Source organism: Dipodomys ordii, unplaced genomic scaffold (assembly GCF_000151885.1).
Source record: "Dipodomys ordii isolate 6190 unplaced genomic scaffold, Dord_2.0 Scaffold220, whole genome shotgun sequence".
NCBI classification, from domain to species: domain Eukaryota; kingdom Metazoa; phylum Chordata; class Mammalia; order Rodentia; family Heteromyidae; genus Dipodomys; species Dipodomys ordii.
In genome coordinates, this window is record NW_012267436.1 from 1,718,708 (window position 1) to 1,733,772 (window position 15,065).

General features: G+C 45.2%; 2 protein-coding genes across 2 annotated transcripts in view; one reads left to right on the forward strand and one right to left on the reverse strand.

The window, feature by feature from the left end:
• Nucleotides 1-1,988, reverse strand: part of Pradc1 (protease-associated domain containing 1) — a 6,199-nt gene extending 4,211 nt beyond the window's left edge. The window contains exon 1 of the mRNA XM_013035797.1: nucleotides 1,616-1,988. Coding sequence (XP_012891251.1) covers nucleotides 1,616-1,682 — 67 coding nt within the window. The 5' untranslated portion in view covers nucleotides 1,683-1,988. The remainder of the gene's footprint in view (nucleotides 1-1,615) is intronic.
• A 684-nt stretch (nucleotides 1,989-2,672) lies between these two features.
• Cct7 (chaperonin containing TCP1, subunit 7 (eta)) overlaps nucleotides 2,673-15,065 on the forward strand; it is a 19,364-nt gene continuing 6,971 nt past the window's right edge. Inside the window, exons 1-6 of the mRNA XM_013035793.1 lie at nucleotides 2,673-2,824; nucleotides 7,887-8,040; nucleotides 9,739-9,845; nucleotides 11,726-11,851; nucleotides 12,739-12,791; nucleotides 13,380-13,551. Of these exons, the coding sequence (XP_012891247.1) occupies nucleotides 2,819-2,824; nucleotides 7,887-8,040; nucleotides 9,739-9,845; nucleotides 11,726-11,851; nucleotides 12,739-12,791; nucleotides 13,380-13,551 (618 nt within the window). The 5' untranslated portion in view covers nucleotides 2,673-2,818. The remainder of the gene's footprint in view (nucleotides 2,825-7,886; nucleotides 8,041-9,738; nucleotides 9,846-11,725; nucleotides 11,852-12,738; nucleotides 12,792-13,379; nucleotides 13,552-15,065) is intronic.

Consider the following 15,065-nt stretch of genomic DNA (forward strand, 5'->3'; position numbering starts at 1 on the left):
TTTTCTTTTTTGCTTATGTGGTGCTGAGGAATCGAACCCAGGGCCTCATGCATGCAAGGCAAGTGCTCTACCACTGAGCCACCTTCCCAGCCCCATGTCTTCATTTTTCTGAGTCTTCCTGTAATTAGTTCCCTCTCCCTAGAAAGCTCCCTACTCTTAATACACTTCCACTTCTGTTTGTTTTTGCTTTGCTTTGTTTTGATGCCAGTCCTAGGGCTTGAAATCAGGGCACAATTCCTGAGCTTTTGTGGTCAAAGCTAGTGCTCTATCACTTGAGCCATATCTCCACATCCAGCTTTTTGGTAGTTAAGATGAGATAAAAGTTTCATGGACTTTCCTGCCCCAGCTGGCTTCAAACTGCAATCCTCAGATCTCAGCATCCTGAGTAGGACTGCAGGCGAGAGCCAAGAGTGCTTGGCAACCACTTCCACTTCTTTACTTGGCTCGCTCTTAGTCATCTTTCAGATTAGAACTTCCTTGTCATTTTCTGAGAAAACTGCCTCCTGCATATTTGTCCTTTTCTTTCCTATTCAGAATGTACTTCCTTTTTTTTAAAAGACACTTTCAATATAATTTACAATTATATGATACTTATAATTTTCTAATGTCTGCTTCTTGCACTAGGGCGAGAATTCTAAAGTTTGTAGCTTCATTCAGTGCTGGACCCCAGGTGCCTAAGATATAGTAAATACTCAGTAAAGGTTATTGAATGAATGAATGAATGAATAACTGTTCACCTCCAAAGCTCTGAACAAGAAAATTTCTGGAACAACCAGGTTTTTCTGGGTTATAGGAACTTCTCATCATAAAGGTTTAGTGTTTTATGGGACTTGAGTCCGTGGACTCCTTAGCCCAAGGGGGACTGATGAATGTTGAAGGATGAATTGGTACCACAGGTTTGTCACTCCAGCCATCAAGCCACTATCCTTGTGTGCCAAGGCTGGGGCTGTTATGTCTTTAGTTGTCCATGTATACTGCCCAAATCACAACTACCACATAGAGCCCCACAGAGGTGGCACAGAGCCTTTTGTACTGAGTGTGGGGACCGTCCATCAAATACAGCTACATCTCCACCAAGTCTTGCTAAATGCACTTAAAAAAAAAACTTCATACACACACCCTTGCTTGGCCTTTGCATGAGCTAGCTATATAAATTGGGAGTATGTGTATATTCACATAGGCTTCTAGATGTATACATTTATGTGCTTGTGTAGGTACAAGCAGGTTGTATAATGAGTGCTTGTGCATGAGTCCGCTGTAAGAATGTGTGTTCCTGAATATGTATGTGAATGCTCATAGTTCTCAAGTGTGTACCTCCATCTATCCCTTGTGCCTCCTGTGTGCACCTCAAGTCACCCGTGTCGTCCTTAAAGGAAAGAAGGGGGTTGGGGGGAAGCTGCTCCGACATGGGGAGCTGAGGGCTCAGAACCCAGCCGCAGACTGCGCCCAGCTCATGGACCTGGGAGTCATCATCCACTCTCTCCAGTTGCTCGTCCCGACCTCTGCCTCACTCCGAACTCGCGGGGTCCCCAAGGTGACCTGTGGACCCCTGGCCCGAGACACTCACAAGCTGGACCGCCAACCCCGCCCCGAAGCCCCGCCCGTTGCCGCTCACCGTGGACTGCGACGCACGCGGGGAGCCAGAGCACGAGACACCACCAGCCCGCGGCGCCGGGGACCATCTCCAGGGCCCGGCCGGGCGCCGCGTCTCCTCCGCCGTCCCGCCGCGCTTAGCTCGCCGGACTTTAGCCTGACAGCTGCTCCGGCCTCCCGCCCACAGACCCGCTCTCCCTGCTGGTTGGCAGACAGGAACCACATCCACAGCTGATTGGCTTTGACGCCTGCTCATGTAGCCGCACCTTCCGCCTCTGCGCCCTAACCCACTTCCTACTGGCCAAGAGAAGTGGAATCGAAGGCTGATTGGTCCAAACTCTAACAGTAACTGCTGGCCCCCATTGCAGCCCCGCCCCCGAGTTTCCCAGTACAGATTTATCTCCCCGGGACCTCACTGGTAGGGGGCGGGTCCGAGAGGCTAGGGCGCCGGTGGGCGGCTAGGTGGGGTCTCTTCAGCTGCCAAAAGGTCTGGCCGTTGGCTCTTGCAATGGCTAGACCAGCCATGGCTTCTCCTGGTGATGCTTCCCACCTCTCCAAATCGTCTTAAGGAAAGGCATTTGTCAAGCGCCCAGGTGGTTCCCGGCTCCGTTCCACCACCGCCGGCGCGCTCACAGTCGGCGGGGGCGGGGGCCGTGGCTCGGTGCACCACGCCGCCAGGGGGCGCTGGCCGGTGCGATTTGCCACGCCCGCTTCCCTCCCACTAGCTGTGTCCATTTGTCACCGTGGACATCTTTCTTAACCGGTCTAACATCGTTATCTGTAAAACAATAGCCTTCCGGTGATCACATTTGTAAGGTGCTTACTTAGCACAAGGCCGTTCCAGTCGGCGTTCAATGAAAGCATTTACTGCATCCCTTAATCTAGCCTTCGGGGACACAGGGACAGATAGGATCGAGGTTAGTAGGTGACGCGGATCGAATAAAGACCTTACTTGCTTCAAGAACAAGAAGCACAGGCAGAACCCGGGGCCCTCTGCATAACCAACGACTTTGAGAGCGCCCTGGCCCACAGCCCAGATTCTAGCCCTTCTAGCCGCGCCGATTCGGTGGCAGCTAACCATAGAGTTGCGGAAGTGGTCCGTTCCCTTCCTAGAGCAGCCCGAAGACGCTTCCGGGGAGCTCTTTGGCGAGGGGCATTGTGGGTTTACTGGGCGGCCCGGACACCGACAGCGGAGGAGTGGCGGGCCACTGAATAAGCTTCCAAAATGATGGTGAGTGGAGTCTCTCGCATCCGTCGCCATCCGCTGCCATCTGGAGGGCGGCTGGCGCCGCTCGGCCGGGAGCCGCGCTAAAGACCTCCCTCCGGCCTCCCGTGTCCGCACTCGTCGCCACCCGCCGCCTCGGGGCAGCCCAGCCGGCCTCGGCCTGCCTCGGCCGGGGCGTGGACCTCTGGAGCACCCGGAGGAAGGTCGATCCTCAGACTATAGGTCCCACCCAGGGTGCTTCGGACCGAGAACCTACATCGGGGACCCCTTTTCTCGCGTCCCCACTGCCACGGCACTGTGGAGATTTGTCTGAAACCGTGGGCTGGCGCGTGTACTCTCTAGGCAGCTGAACACTGGGTGCTCCGGGAAGTGCGGATGTAAAGGCGTGAGCTTCTAGAACGCGCAGAGAGGCAGCGTGGGGACTTTATTTTAGAGCCAAGCGGAGCCCAAGGTTTTCCAATATGGTCACTTGTCTCCCCCTGCCCCGTCGCTGCTGCGTGCATGCAAAGAGGCTCTTTTAATTATATCTGAATGCCATCATCCGCTTTTAGGATCTCCTGAATGTACCATGCCCAGCTTCGTGCTGGGAGAATGGGTCAGGCTGATGGGGACACAGTTTCAGACATGGGTTCAGATTGCGGTGACATGAATGTATATACGTGCGCGCCGATGGTCCCGAGAAGGGTTCTCTAGTCGACTACTTTCCCTCCCCTCACTTACGTGCTCCCTCTCCGTAGCCGTAGCACTGCCCTTTTTCAGTTCTTCAACGTTGTCTGTACCTAGCTGGGCATGGTAATGAGTGCCTGTAATCCCAGCACTCGGGAAGTTGAGGCAGGTGGATCATGAGTTCCTGGGCTACGTAGTAAGACCTTATCTCAGAACAAAACTTCCCTCCTTTCTTCTTCCCAAAGGTACCTATTTTTCTCTCCTTCCTTTTTTTTTCTTTGATAGTTTATTTTAACAAAGAGTAATTCATGAATGAAGCATTTGCATATAACAATGTTACTGGAAAGTCAATCCAGCTAATTGGCCTTGATCCTGATGTCCAGCAGGAGAATTTAGGCAAGAAGCAAAAGTAGTGATAGTAAATTTTATAGGAAAGAAATACACTAAATAAACTAAAAGTGGGTCATCTCTAGGGTAAGAATGACAAATTATTCTCGAATTCACCACTGTCTTTGTGCATAGGCAGCAGAATAATGTAACAGTTGAGGTTTAGGGCTGTGGAGCCAAATATTACTTTAGTGTTATTTAATTTTGATCCTTAAGTGTTTTAGAGGGAAAAGCAATAAACAAAGGGTTTTGGTACTGGGGCTTGACCTGGGGCCTCGTGCTATTTCCTGGATCACTCAGGACCTAGGTAGCTGTCCCTTAGCTTTTGCTGCCCAAAGCTAGTGATAGCACTTGAGCCACACCTCCATTTCTGGCTTGTCAGTAGTTAATTGGGGATAAGAGTCTCACGGATTTTCATGTCTAGGCTGGCTTCAATCCTCAGATCTCATTCTCCAGAATAGCTAGGATTACAGTCTTGAGCCACCAGCACCTATCTGCATTATGGTCTTGATCAGCTTTTTCCCCCTTCTGCTCATGGCTGATCACTGGAGCCATACTTCTGCTGGTTAATCTCCAATTAAGCTTTTTGTGATTTCCTTAGCAGATAAAGAAGAAAAAAAAGTGAGATTGAAAGTCACTTAGGGACAGACACTGAGCTTTCTCTTACAGTACCTGTTCCCTGGGAATCTGGGAGGAGACAGTCACCCTGCTTGATCTGGTATAGGTAATTCCAGTGCTGGCACTCTGCACACCACATAGGATCTCCTGTCCTGCCTGCCATTTCATGTTCTCCCTCTCCCTCTCTCTCCTCCTCCCCCCTCCCCCCCTTCCTTTATCCTAGTCTCTCCCTTTCTCCTTTTTTTCCTCTTCCCCCTCTCCCCTCTCTCCTTTTTCCAGTACTGGGGCTTGAACTCTGGGCCTGAGTTTTGTCTCTTGCCTTTTCAATCAAGGCTAGCATTCTTCCACACCTCCATTTCCAGCTTTTTGGTGGTTAATTGGAGATAAGAGTTTCACAGACTTTTCTACTGGGCTGGGCTTTGAATGGCACCCAGCCTGCCATTTTAGAGCCTGCAAAACACAGGTCTTGGGGAATGTATCCTCAGTTGCTTCCAAATACTTTGCATTGTACTTAATTTTCAGTAACCTGGGCACCAGTGTCTCACACCTGTAATCCTTGCTATTCAGAAGGCTGATCCCAATTCACAGTCAGCCTGGGGAAGAAAAGTCTTCAAGATTCCAAGAAAGCTGAGTGAAAGGGCACAAGGTCCTGAGTTCAATCTCCAGTACCAGCATGTACACACACACAAATAATTCTCAGCAAAACCATTGTTACTTGATTACCAGTGGGTTTTTTTGTTTTGTCGGTTGTGGGGCTTGAACTCTGGGTCTGAGTGCTATCCCTCAGCTCTTCAGCTCAAGGCCAGCGCTCTGCCACTTGAGCTATGGTGCCACTTCCGGTTTTCTGGTGGTTTATTGGAGATAAGTTTCATGGACTTTCCTGCCTGGGCTGGCTTGAACTGCGATCCTCAGATCTCAGCCTCCTGAGTAGCTAGGATTATAGGCATGAGCCACCAGCACCAGGCTTTTTTTTTTTTCAAGGTCAAGAAGCCAGTGCTGCATCATTATTTCATGATTTATGTCAGCACTTTTAAGTAACAATTATAGCACGAAAAGCTGCAGAATAGTCTTTGTGTGTAGCTTTGGTACTTGATACACAAGGTTACTGTTGTCTTTACCTTTGACAAGTTCATACTTTTAAAGTAGTGTGTTAAAGTTTTGAACGGGAAGTAGAACAGAGTTATTCAGAAGAATTTGGGCTTGAGGGAATGCCCATCTGGTGGTAAGAAAGTGGTTTTGGTAAAAAATGAAAAGGTGGCTTTTTTTCTTTTAAAATTTGACTTTATGCTTTTATTATCTCATAGCAAAACAAAAGATGCCTTATTTTGTAGTCTAGAACTGATTCACTTGACACATTCTTGCTCTTAGGTGCTCGCTTGCTTGCTCATTTGCTCTTTGCTTTGTTACTCAAGACTGGTGGTCTGACTTGAGCCACACCTCCAGTCTGCCACTTTGCTGCTTAGCTAGACTAGTTCGTTAGACTTTTCTGCCTAGGCTGGCTTTGAACTGCCATCCTTCGGATTTCAGCCTCCTGAATTATAGGTATGAGCCACCAGCACCTGGCTAACCTTTTCTCTTAAAAAAATTTTTTTTAAAATAATTATCTTTAAGTAGTTGTAGAAAGAAGATCCCATTCTACAAACAGTATATGAATACAAGGTGTCTGACAACCTTGTCACCCATCGCTCCTAACCCATCCCTTCTCTCACTTTTTTTAAAAAAATTGAGATTAGATGATTACATAAATTTCACATATTTCACAGTATTGTAGAATAGTGATACTTAGTTGAAGTCACAAACACATTTTAACCTTCACAAGGCAATGTCACTATCATGGTCTATATAGTTTGTGAATTATATGATCTTTGACAATACAAATTTTTTTTTTCCACATCAGGTGATATTTATATTTCCTTTTGCTTAGTGTAGGCTGTTCCCTCTTTCCCTCTCATTCCTCCCTTCCCATCGCTGTCTTTAGGTTGCTTAGTTCTTTTTCTTCTATGTCCAATGCAGCTGATAGGTCCCATTTTCCACTCATTCTGTGTCCTCTTCCTGTCTTCCCTCCATTGCGTGCATATATCTACCATATATGTGGTCAAGAACATGAAGTCATTTAGTAGTGATATGACAAAATGAGTGGTTGTCCTTTGTTTCTTGAGTCCTGTTTACTTTGTCATATCTTGCATTTTGGCTTTAGCATCCACATATCAGGGAGACCATGTGCTGTTTGTCTCCTTGTTCTTGGCTTACCTCGCTCAAAATGATTTGCTCTAGTTCCATCCATTTCCCTGCAAATACCATTATTTTGTCCTTTCTAATGGCTGCATAATATTCCATTGTAAATAGGTACCACAATTTTTGTATCCACTCATCAGTAGTGGGGCATCTGGGTTGTTTCCAAATCTTGGCTATTGTGAACAGTGCTGCAATATGGAGGTGCAAGTGTCTTTTTGTATACTGGTTCCTGTGCCTAGCCACTTGTACCTCTTAATAGCCAGCATCTCTTAAAGCTGAGTTATGCTATACACACCCAAATCTCATCAGGTATATACCTACATGTATGTGTATGAATTAGACAGGGTCTCACCATGCAGCCTGTGCTATCCTTAAACTTACCTTCCTCTGGTCTAGAATTTGTGGTCCTTCCACCTGAGACCCTCTGAAATAAGCTACATCCCTGTCTTCCCAGAGTTTCCAAAGCAAGTCTACAAGAAAGCCATTGCTTTGGATAGTGACCCCTCTGGTGGTAGAGAAAGAGAATCTCCACTGAGGTGTCACAGGGAAGCTTTATGGAACTAGTATGACAGAAGGAAAAGTTACTGTATGAAGTAGGCATGTCACTTTGAGAGGCAGGACCAAGATGCTTTTTTGTATTCTTATTTTCCAACACTCCAGCTGGAGGTAGCTGGTAAAGCTGCCTGCTTGGATATCTTCAAGATAGCATCTCAAGCTGTTAGTCACATCTGCTGCTCTAAGATTAAGTTGCAACACAGGCAAGTGGGAGTGTTTGCTGAGGATTGAGTCCTGAACAGGACCTGCTCTACCTTCTATGCTATGACTTGATTCTTCAGCATAGGGAATAAAGTCAAAAGTTGAAAAAGCCATGGTCATTAAGTAGGGATGACATGTGATTTGTTTTCTTAAACTGGATCAGGACTTCTCAACTCATTGCCCTATCTGATATACCTTCACCTTCAGAGCTGACTTCACCCTCCCCACCCCCTACCGCCCCCAGGAGAGAGGCAGTTGCAGAATGGGTATGGATAGTATGGGAATGCACTTTAAAAGCCCCTAGGTGATTCTATTACAAAGGAATGGGGAGTGTATTTTCTATCCTATCCTCATCCTGTCCCATGTAATTGATGATTAAAAACATTCATTGTTCTTTCTTCTCTAGCCCACACCAGTTATCCTGCTAAAAGAGGGGACCGATAGCTCTCAAGGCATCCCTCAGCTTGTGAGTAACATCAGTGCCTGCCAGGTGATTGCTGAGGCTGTAAGAACCACTTTGGGTCCCCGAGGCATGGACAAGCTTATTGTGGATGGCCGAGGTAAGCATGCAAGTTCCTGGGTTCTGTGTAAAGGGAAGGCATCTGAGGACTACTGGGACTAGCAAAGGTTGACATCATAGGCCACCCTGCTTGTGAGATTTCTAATGAATGTGAAATGTGGTACAGTGGAGTTTCCTGTGCTCACTCTGCCAACACATGGAAGAAAATTGCCCTTTGTGCTTTAAATGTATGAGTTGACATGTGAACTACTAGGGTATTAGCTGTGTTAAAACTGTCATGTGGCCTATAGTGTTCCCCCACATAAAAGGAAAGAAACTAAAAATGGGCTGAAAACATGGCCCAGGTAAGTGTCTATGTATGTATGTATGTATGTATGTGTTTGTTGAGGTAGGGTTTCACTGTAGCCCAGGGTTGTCTCAGATTTGACATTCTACTAGTGCTGGCATTACAGGCATGTACTATACCTGGCTCATTTAAACCTTTTTGGTTCTAGTTAATTTTTTTCTCTCTAAATAGTTGGAGTTTGTGACTTTAGCTCTTTGTACAAACACCATGCGGAAAGGATAAGATTGGCATCTTTCCTTTGCATTACTACCATGTTCCCCTCTGTCTCATCCCAATAAGAAGTATATATATATATATGTAGTGGGGCTGGTGACTCACGCATGTAATCCTAGCTACTCAGGAGGCTAAGATCTGAGGATTGCAGTTCAAAGCCAGTCCAGGCAGAAAAGTCTGTGAGACTCTTTATCTCCAATAAACTACCAGAAAACTGGAAGTGGCGCTATGGCTCAAGTGGTAGAGTGCTCTCTCTTTTTTGTTTTTGGTTGGTTGTTGGGTCTGGGCTCTGTCCCTCAGCTCTTCAGCTCAAAACTAGTGCTCTACCACTTGAGCCATGGTGCCACTTCTGGCTTTTTCTGCTTATGTGGTACTGAGGAATTGAACCCAGGGCCTCATGCATGCAAGGCAAGCACTCTACCACTGAGCCACCTTCCCAGCCCCAGAGCGCTCTCCTTGAGCTGAAGAGCTGAGGGACAGCACCCAGGCCCAGAGTTCAAGCCCCACAACTGACAAAAAAAAAAGTATATACATGCAGTCAGGCATGGAGATACATGTCTGTTATCTCAGCTTTATGGGAAGCAGAGGTAGAAAAAGGCTGGGAAAAATTTAGGCAGGCCTTACCTCAAAACCAAGACTACCAAGTTTATATCATTTGTGATTTCAGCTAGGCTAATCCCAGCTAGACAGGAGGCAGGGTAGGAGAATTGAGGTCTCAAGCTAGACGGTGGACAAAAGGAATATAAGAGGAAAGAAAATGGGCTGGGAAGGTGGCTCAGTAGTAGAGCGCTTGCCTTTCATGCCTGAGGCCCTGGGTTCAATTCCTTAGCACCACATAAGCAAAAAGAAAAAAAGCCAGAAGTGGCGCTGTGGCTCAAATGGTAGAGTGCTAGCCTTGAGCTGAAGAGCTGAGGGACAGTGCCCAGGCCCAGAGTTCAGGCCCCACAACTGGACCCCCCCCCAAAAAAAAAAAGAAAGAAGAAAGAAAAGTGAGACCCTATCTTAAAAATAAGCTATCATAAAAAGGGCTAGAGTATAGCCTACCAAATGTGTGGCTCTGAATTCATATCCCCGTCCTCTTCCCTCTCTTACCCACCAAAAAAAGTACTTCTGATTGTAGGTCCAAATACAACAGAATTTAAGAAAGGGGCTTTTAAATTTTTGTTTGTTTCTCTTAAGGCAAAGCAACAATTTCTAATGACGGTGCGACAATTCTGAAACTTCTTGATGTTGTCCATCCTGCAGCAAAAACTTTAGTGGACATTGCCAAATCCCAAGATGCCGAGGTAGGAGAACTAGGCATAGATATTTCCCTGGTAGTTGGAATGTGTGCCTGTTTGCTACCTTGCTCTTCTGTCTTAGGATTTTTTATTTTATGTCTGTGATTATAATTGCACATGTAACTGAATCTTTAAAAAATTTATATAATTCCATTGTATGTAGCTTTTCCTATCCCTTAACACATTCTGGCAATGGTCTTTTTTTTTTTAATTTAAGTTTATTGTAAAGATGCTATACAGAGGGGTTACAGTAAGGTAATAAGTACATTTGTTGTTAAGCATTGTTACCCCCTCATTTGTTTTTCTCCTGTGTATGTATGAATTGCTAAGTAAATAATTTAATCTCCTCACTTATTCTCTTTATAAAATAGGGTTAAAACTCTGAGGTTTCCAGTCTTGGTGTGTGATAATAGAAAAACTCAATTTTGACACTGGAGTCTTGATGAGGGACAGATTTGCATTTTGGAGTACTGCCACACACAGAGAGACACATACATACATAAATGAGTTCAAGCCCTAGTCCTGGAGGGGAAAAAAGGGTTTGGATCCCTATCATAGAAGCACCATGTAAGAAAGATTAGCAGACCAATAATGTTATCTGTTTGGTGGATAGTGTGTGTGTGTGTGTGTGTGAGTGTGTGTGTGTGTTGTTTTTTTGTTGGTTGGTTTTTTTTTATTGTTTTGAGACAGTCTTGTGGTATAACCTAACTAGCCCAGAATTTTTTTTGTTGGTCGTGGGGCTTGAATTCAAGGCCTCAGCACTGTCCCTGGGCTCTTTTGCTCAAGGCTAGTACTCTACTACTTTGGGCCACAGTTCCACTTCTGGTTTTCTGGTGGTTAATTGGAGAGAAGAGTCTCATGGACTTTACTGGCCTGGTGGCTTTGAACCACAATCTCAGATCTCAGCTTCCTGAGTAATTATAGTATTATAGATGTGAGCCACCAGTACCAGGCTATAATCTTAATCTTATTTCAGAGTCATACATTTTACCCTGTTGAAACTAGCCAATTGAGAGCAGGTTGTGAACCTAAGCTTAACCAATCTGAGCAGGAGAGTTAAAGCCTACTGTGTTAGGGATAAATAAGGGGCAGCCTGCCTGTTCTATGTGCTTGCTTGCCAGATTTCTGGCTAATGGCGCACTCTTCTGCAGAAGTAAAATTTGCCTTGCTGAGACAATTCTTTATTTTCCTGTCTATTCTTACAACTCTAGTGGTTCTTAGCTTAGTTATAACATTTGCTATGTAGTCCAGGCTGGCCTTGAATTCATGAATCTCCTGTTTCTGCCCCCCAAGTGCTAGGATTACAGGTGTAAACCACCATACCTGGCCTCCAAATAGGTTTTGAAATATAACAATTTTTGGCTGAGCTGAGCCTGGGGGCTCACCACACCTAAAATCTTAGCTACTCAGGAGGCTGAGATCTGAGGATTTTGGTTCAGAACTAGCCCAAGCAAGTAAGTCTGTGAGACTGTTACCTCCAGTTAATCAACAGAGAGCTGGAAGTATAAGCATGGTTTAAGTGATATAGCATAAGTCCCCGAGTTCTGGGTTCAAGCTGCGGTACTGGTGTGTGCATGTGTACACACATGTGCACACGTGCCAAGATCTTTGGTTCTGTGAGTGGGATTTGGTTGAATTAGCTTTTTGTGACTTCTTACTCTTTATTTATCTCGTGCTTCCTGGTAACATGATTATTGGTGTCATATAAGCAGGACAATAACTGTCTTCACAATGCTTTGTACATAATAAATAAGGTCTCAGTTCATATTTTATATCTTGAAAAAATTTTATATTTATGAGGAGAACATTGAATAGAACACTGCAGATGCAGTTTCAGGGCTTAGATGTCTGATCATCAGAAAATATGTATTTGCTGTCATCTTTAGGTTGGTGATGGCACTACCTCCGTGACCCTGCTGGCTGCAGAGTTTCTGAAGCAGGTGAAACCATATGTGGAGGAAGGTCTGCACCCTCAGATCATCATCCGAGCTTTCCGCACAGCCACACAGTTGGTATGGCAGTACTGATACATTTAGCCTTGTGCCTAGATACCTTATGATTCTCTTAGTGAGGACAGTAATTTCACTGGGATTTGGAAAAACTACAGAACAGTTATTTGGGAATTTCTTAACTTCTTCCTAGGAATTGAAGTCTACTATTTTAGTAGCTACTTGATGAGATGCATTAAGCCTTGGTTCAAGTCAGCCTGGTAATCTGAGCTAGATCTAAACTCTTTTTGTCAGTCGTGGGGCTTGAACTCTGGGATTGGGTGCTGTCCTTGTGCTCTTCAGCTCAAGGCGAGTGATCTACCACTTGAGTCATAGTACCACTTCTGGTTTTCTGGTGGTTTATTGGAAATAAGAGTCTTACGGACTTGCCTGCCTAGGCTGGCATTGAACCATGATCCTCAGATCTCAGCCTCCCAAGTCACTAGGATTACAGGTGTGAGCCACTAGCGCCTTGCTAGATATAGACTCTTAAGAGGGAGCTGGTTTATTTTTATCAAGTGCCCCAAAGCATGCCTTGAGAACTGGCTGTTGCTTAGCTTTTTATCTTTATTTTGTGACCTCAGGTAAGCTACTTAATCTCCAAGGACTTACTCTCTCTTTGCTCTCTTTTTGAGAGATAACATAAAATGAAATCATGTATTAGGAATGCTTTGGAGAATATTTTTAAAAAGCTTGATATATATTGGCATATAATTTAGATATAAAGTGGTAAAAGTTGTGGTAGGTATGTTCATTTTCCTAGATAGCTGCAGGATTTAGACATTTTGTTTAAGCTGTGGAGAAGAAGTAGTTAAGGTTTGGGAGCAGACAGGCTAGGACTGGCAAGGGTAGGTCCACTTTACCAGTTTGTCTTTAGCATGAGAGGCTTACTCAACTTTTGTTCTTGGCAGGCAGTTAACAAGATCAAAGAAATTGCTGTGACTGTGAAGAACGAAGATAAAGTGTAAGTTGGCACTGGGCCTTGTTAGAGATTTGACTTACATAGCAAAGGATAGAGAAGCAATTTGTAGTTTCTACATGGGCCTGCAGCTGTTTGGCTCTTGATAGACCCTTGGGGATGTGCTCCACTTGCACACTGCAAAGGAGGTTCTAGACTGTAGTTTAAAAAAAGCTGTCATGGGCTTGGAAGGTGGCTGAGTGGTAGAGCACTTGCCTTGCAAGCCTGAGGCCCTGGGTTTGATTCCTCAGCAACACATAAGCAAAAAGAAAAAAGCTGGAAGTGGCGCTGTGGCTCAAGTGGTAGAGCGCTAGCCTTGAGCTGAAGAGCTGAGGGACAGCACCCAGGCCCAGAGTTCAGGCCCACAACTGGACCCAAAAATAAATAAATAAATAAAATAAAATTTAAAGTAAAAAGCTGTCACACATGAGGGCTTTTACTACAGCTGCTATCTAGCACTGATTCAACAGAAGTTGAAATTGAAGGGAGCAGAGTTTAGAGACTGGAAAGAAACCATCACTTCTACATCACAGTAGAATCTGGTAAAGGAGATTGGTTTTCAAGACCTGATGCAAGTTCAACCTTGGGTTCTAGGGAACAGAGGAAGCTGCTAGAGAAGTGTGCCATGACAGCTCTGAGCTCCAAGCTCATTTCCCAGCAGAAAGCCTTCTTCGCCAAAATGGTGGTTGATGCTGTAATGATGCTGGATGAATTGCTGCAGCTTAAAATGATTGGAATCAAGAAGGTCCAGGGTGGAGCGCTAGAGGTAAGATGACTGTTGTCTCCCTTACTGTCTTCTATTCACACTGACCCTCTGCACAGCTTCACAGGGGTGGAGGGAGAATGCATATTGGACAGGAGGTCAGACTTGGGGTGTGCTTCCCAGATGCCAGTACAGGCTGTGACTTTGAGTATTTGTAAACCGTCAGGAATTGGTGTTTGCTTATCAGCAGAGTAGAAGGTTGGACTGGCCGATTTGCAGATTCTTATTTCTAAATAGGAGCAGGCGCTTTACCCGAGACCCTCTGAGATAGCAAATAGTAAGGTACTTTGCATTCTTCAAAGTGATACCATCAAGCTTTCCCTTTTCTTTATCTTGGGTAGATAATAAATGGTTGACACTTTCTATAGAAGAGCCTAGAGTAAAAAGTGTCCTTTATACTACCTCTGCCCTATATGCAGCCACTGTTTCCAGTTAATAGCCCTTTAGAACTACCGTATGCAATTGCAGTATATAAGCAAATATTCTTTGTTTTTTGTTTTGGGTCCAGTCATGGGGCCTGAACTCTGGGCCTGGGCACTGTCCCTCAGCTCTTCGGCTCAAGCCACAGCGCCACTTCCGGCTTTTTTCTTTTTGCTAATGTGGTGCTGAGGAATCGAACCCAGGGCCTCATGCATGCAAGACAAGCGCTCTATCACTGAGCCACCTTCCCAGTCCCGCAAATATTCTTTAAACAATATTTGCTTCTGATAGTATGCTATACCAATTTTATCCACTAAACACTATATGTTAGCAGTTGGTCCATATCATCCTGTGGAGCTCTTAACTCTGCACTATGCTGTCCAGTATAGTGACTATATTCAGTGACATCTGAGCACCTGAAATCCTAGTAAATGCAACTAAGGAGCTGGATTTTTAGTTCATTTTAAATAACAATGTGGCTGAAACCCACCTTTTTGGATAGCACAAACTTAATCCTTACATTTATTTATTTAGGTCGGTCGTGGGGCTTGAACTCTGGGCTTGGGCACTGCCCCTGCGCTCCTCAGCTCAAGGCAAGCACTTTACCGCTTGGAGCCACAGCGCCACTTCCATTAATCCTTACTTTTAAAACACAGTAACTTACTATGATGTAACAGTCTTTTTTCTTTTTTTGCCAGTCCTGGGGCTTAAACTCAGGGCCTAAGCACTGTCCCTGAGCCTCTTTTGCTCATGGCTATCACTGCCACTTGAGCCACAGCACCACTTCTGGCTTTTTCCATTTATGTGGTGCTGAGGAATCAAACCTAGGGCTTTATGCATGCTAGGTAAGCACTCTACCCCAAGCCACAGTCCCAGCCCCTGATGTAACATTCTTCGATGCTAGTGCCCGTGCTACTTTGTTTGAGCAAATCTAAAATAAAAAACAAGTTTAATACTAAAATGCAGGGCCTTTTTCTTGCTAAGTGGCTGTGCCACTGGAGCCATACATCCAGGCCTTTTTGCTTTAGAGTGCTTTTTACAGTGAGATCTTGCTTTTTGCTTTAGAGTGCTTTTTACAGTGAGATCTTGCTTTTTGC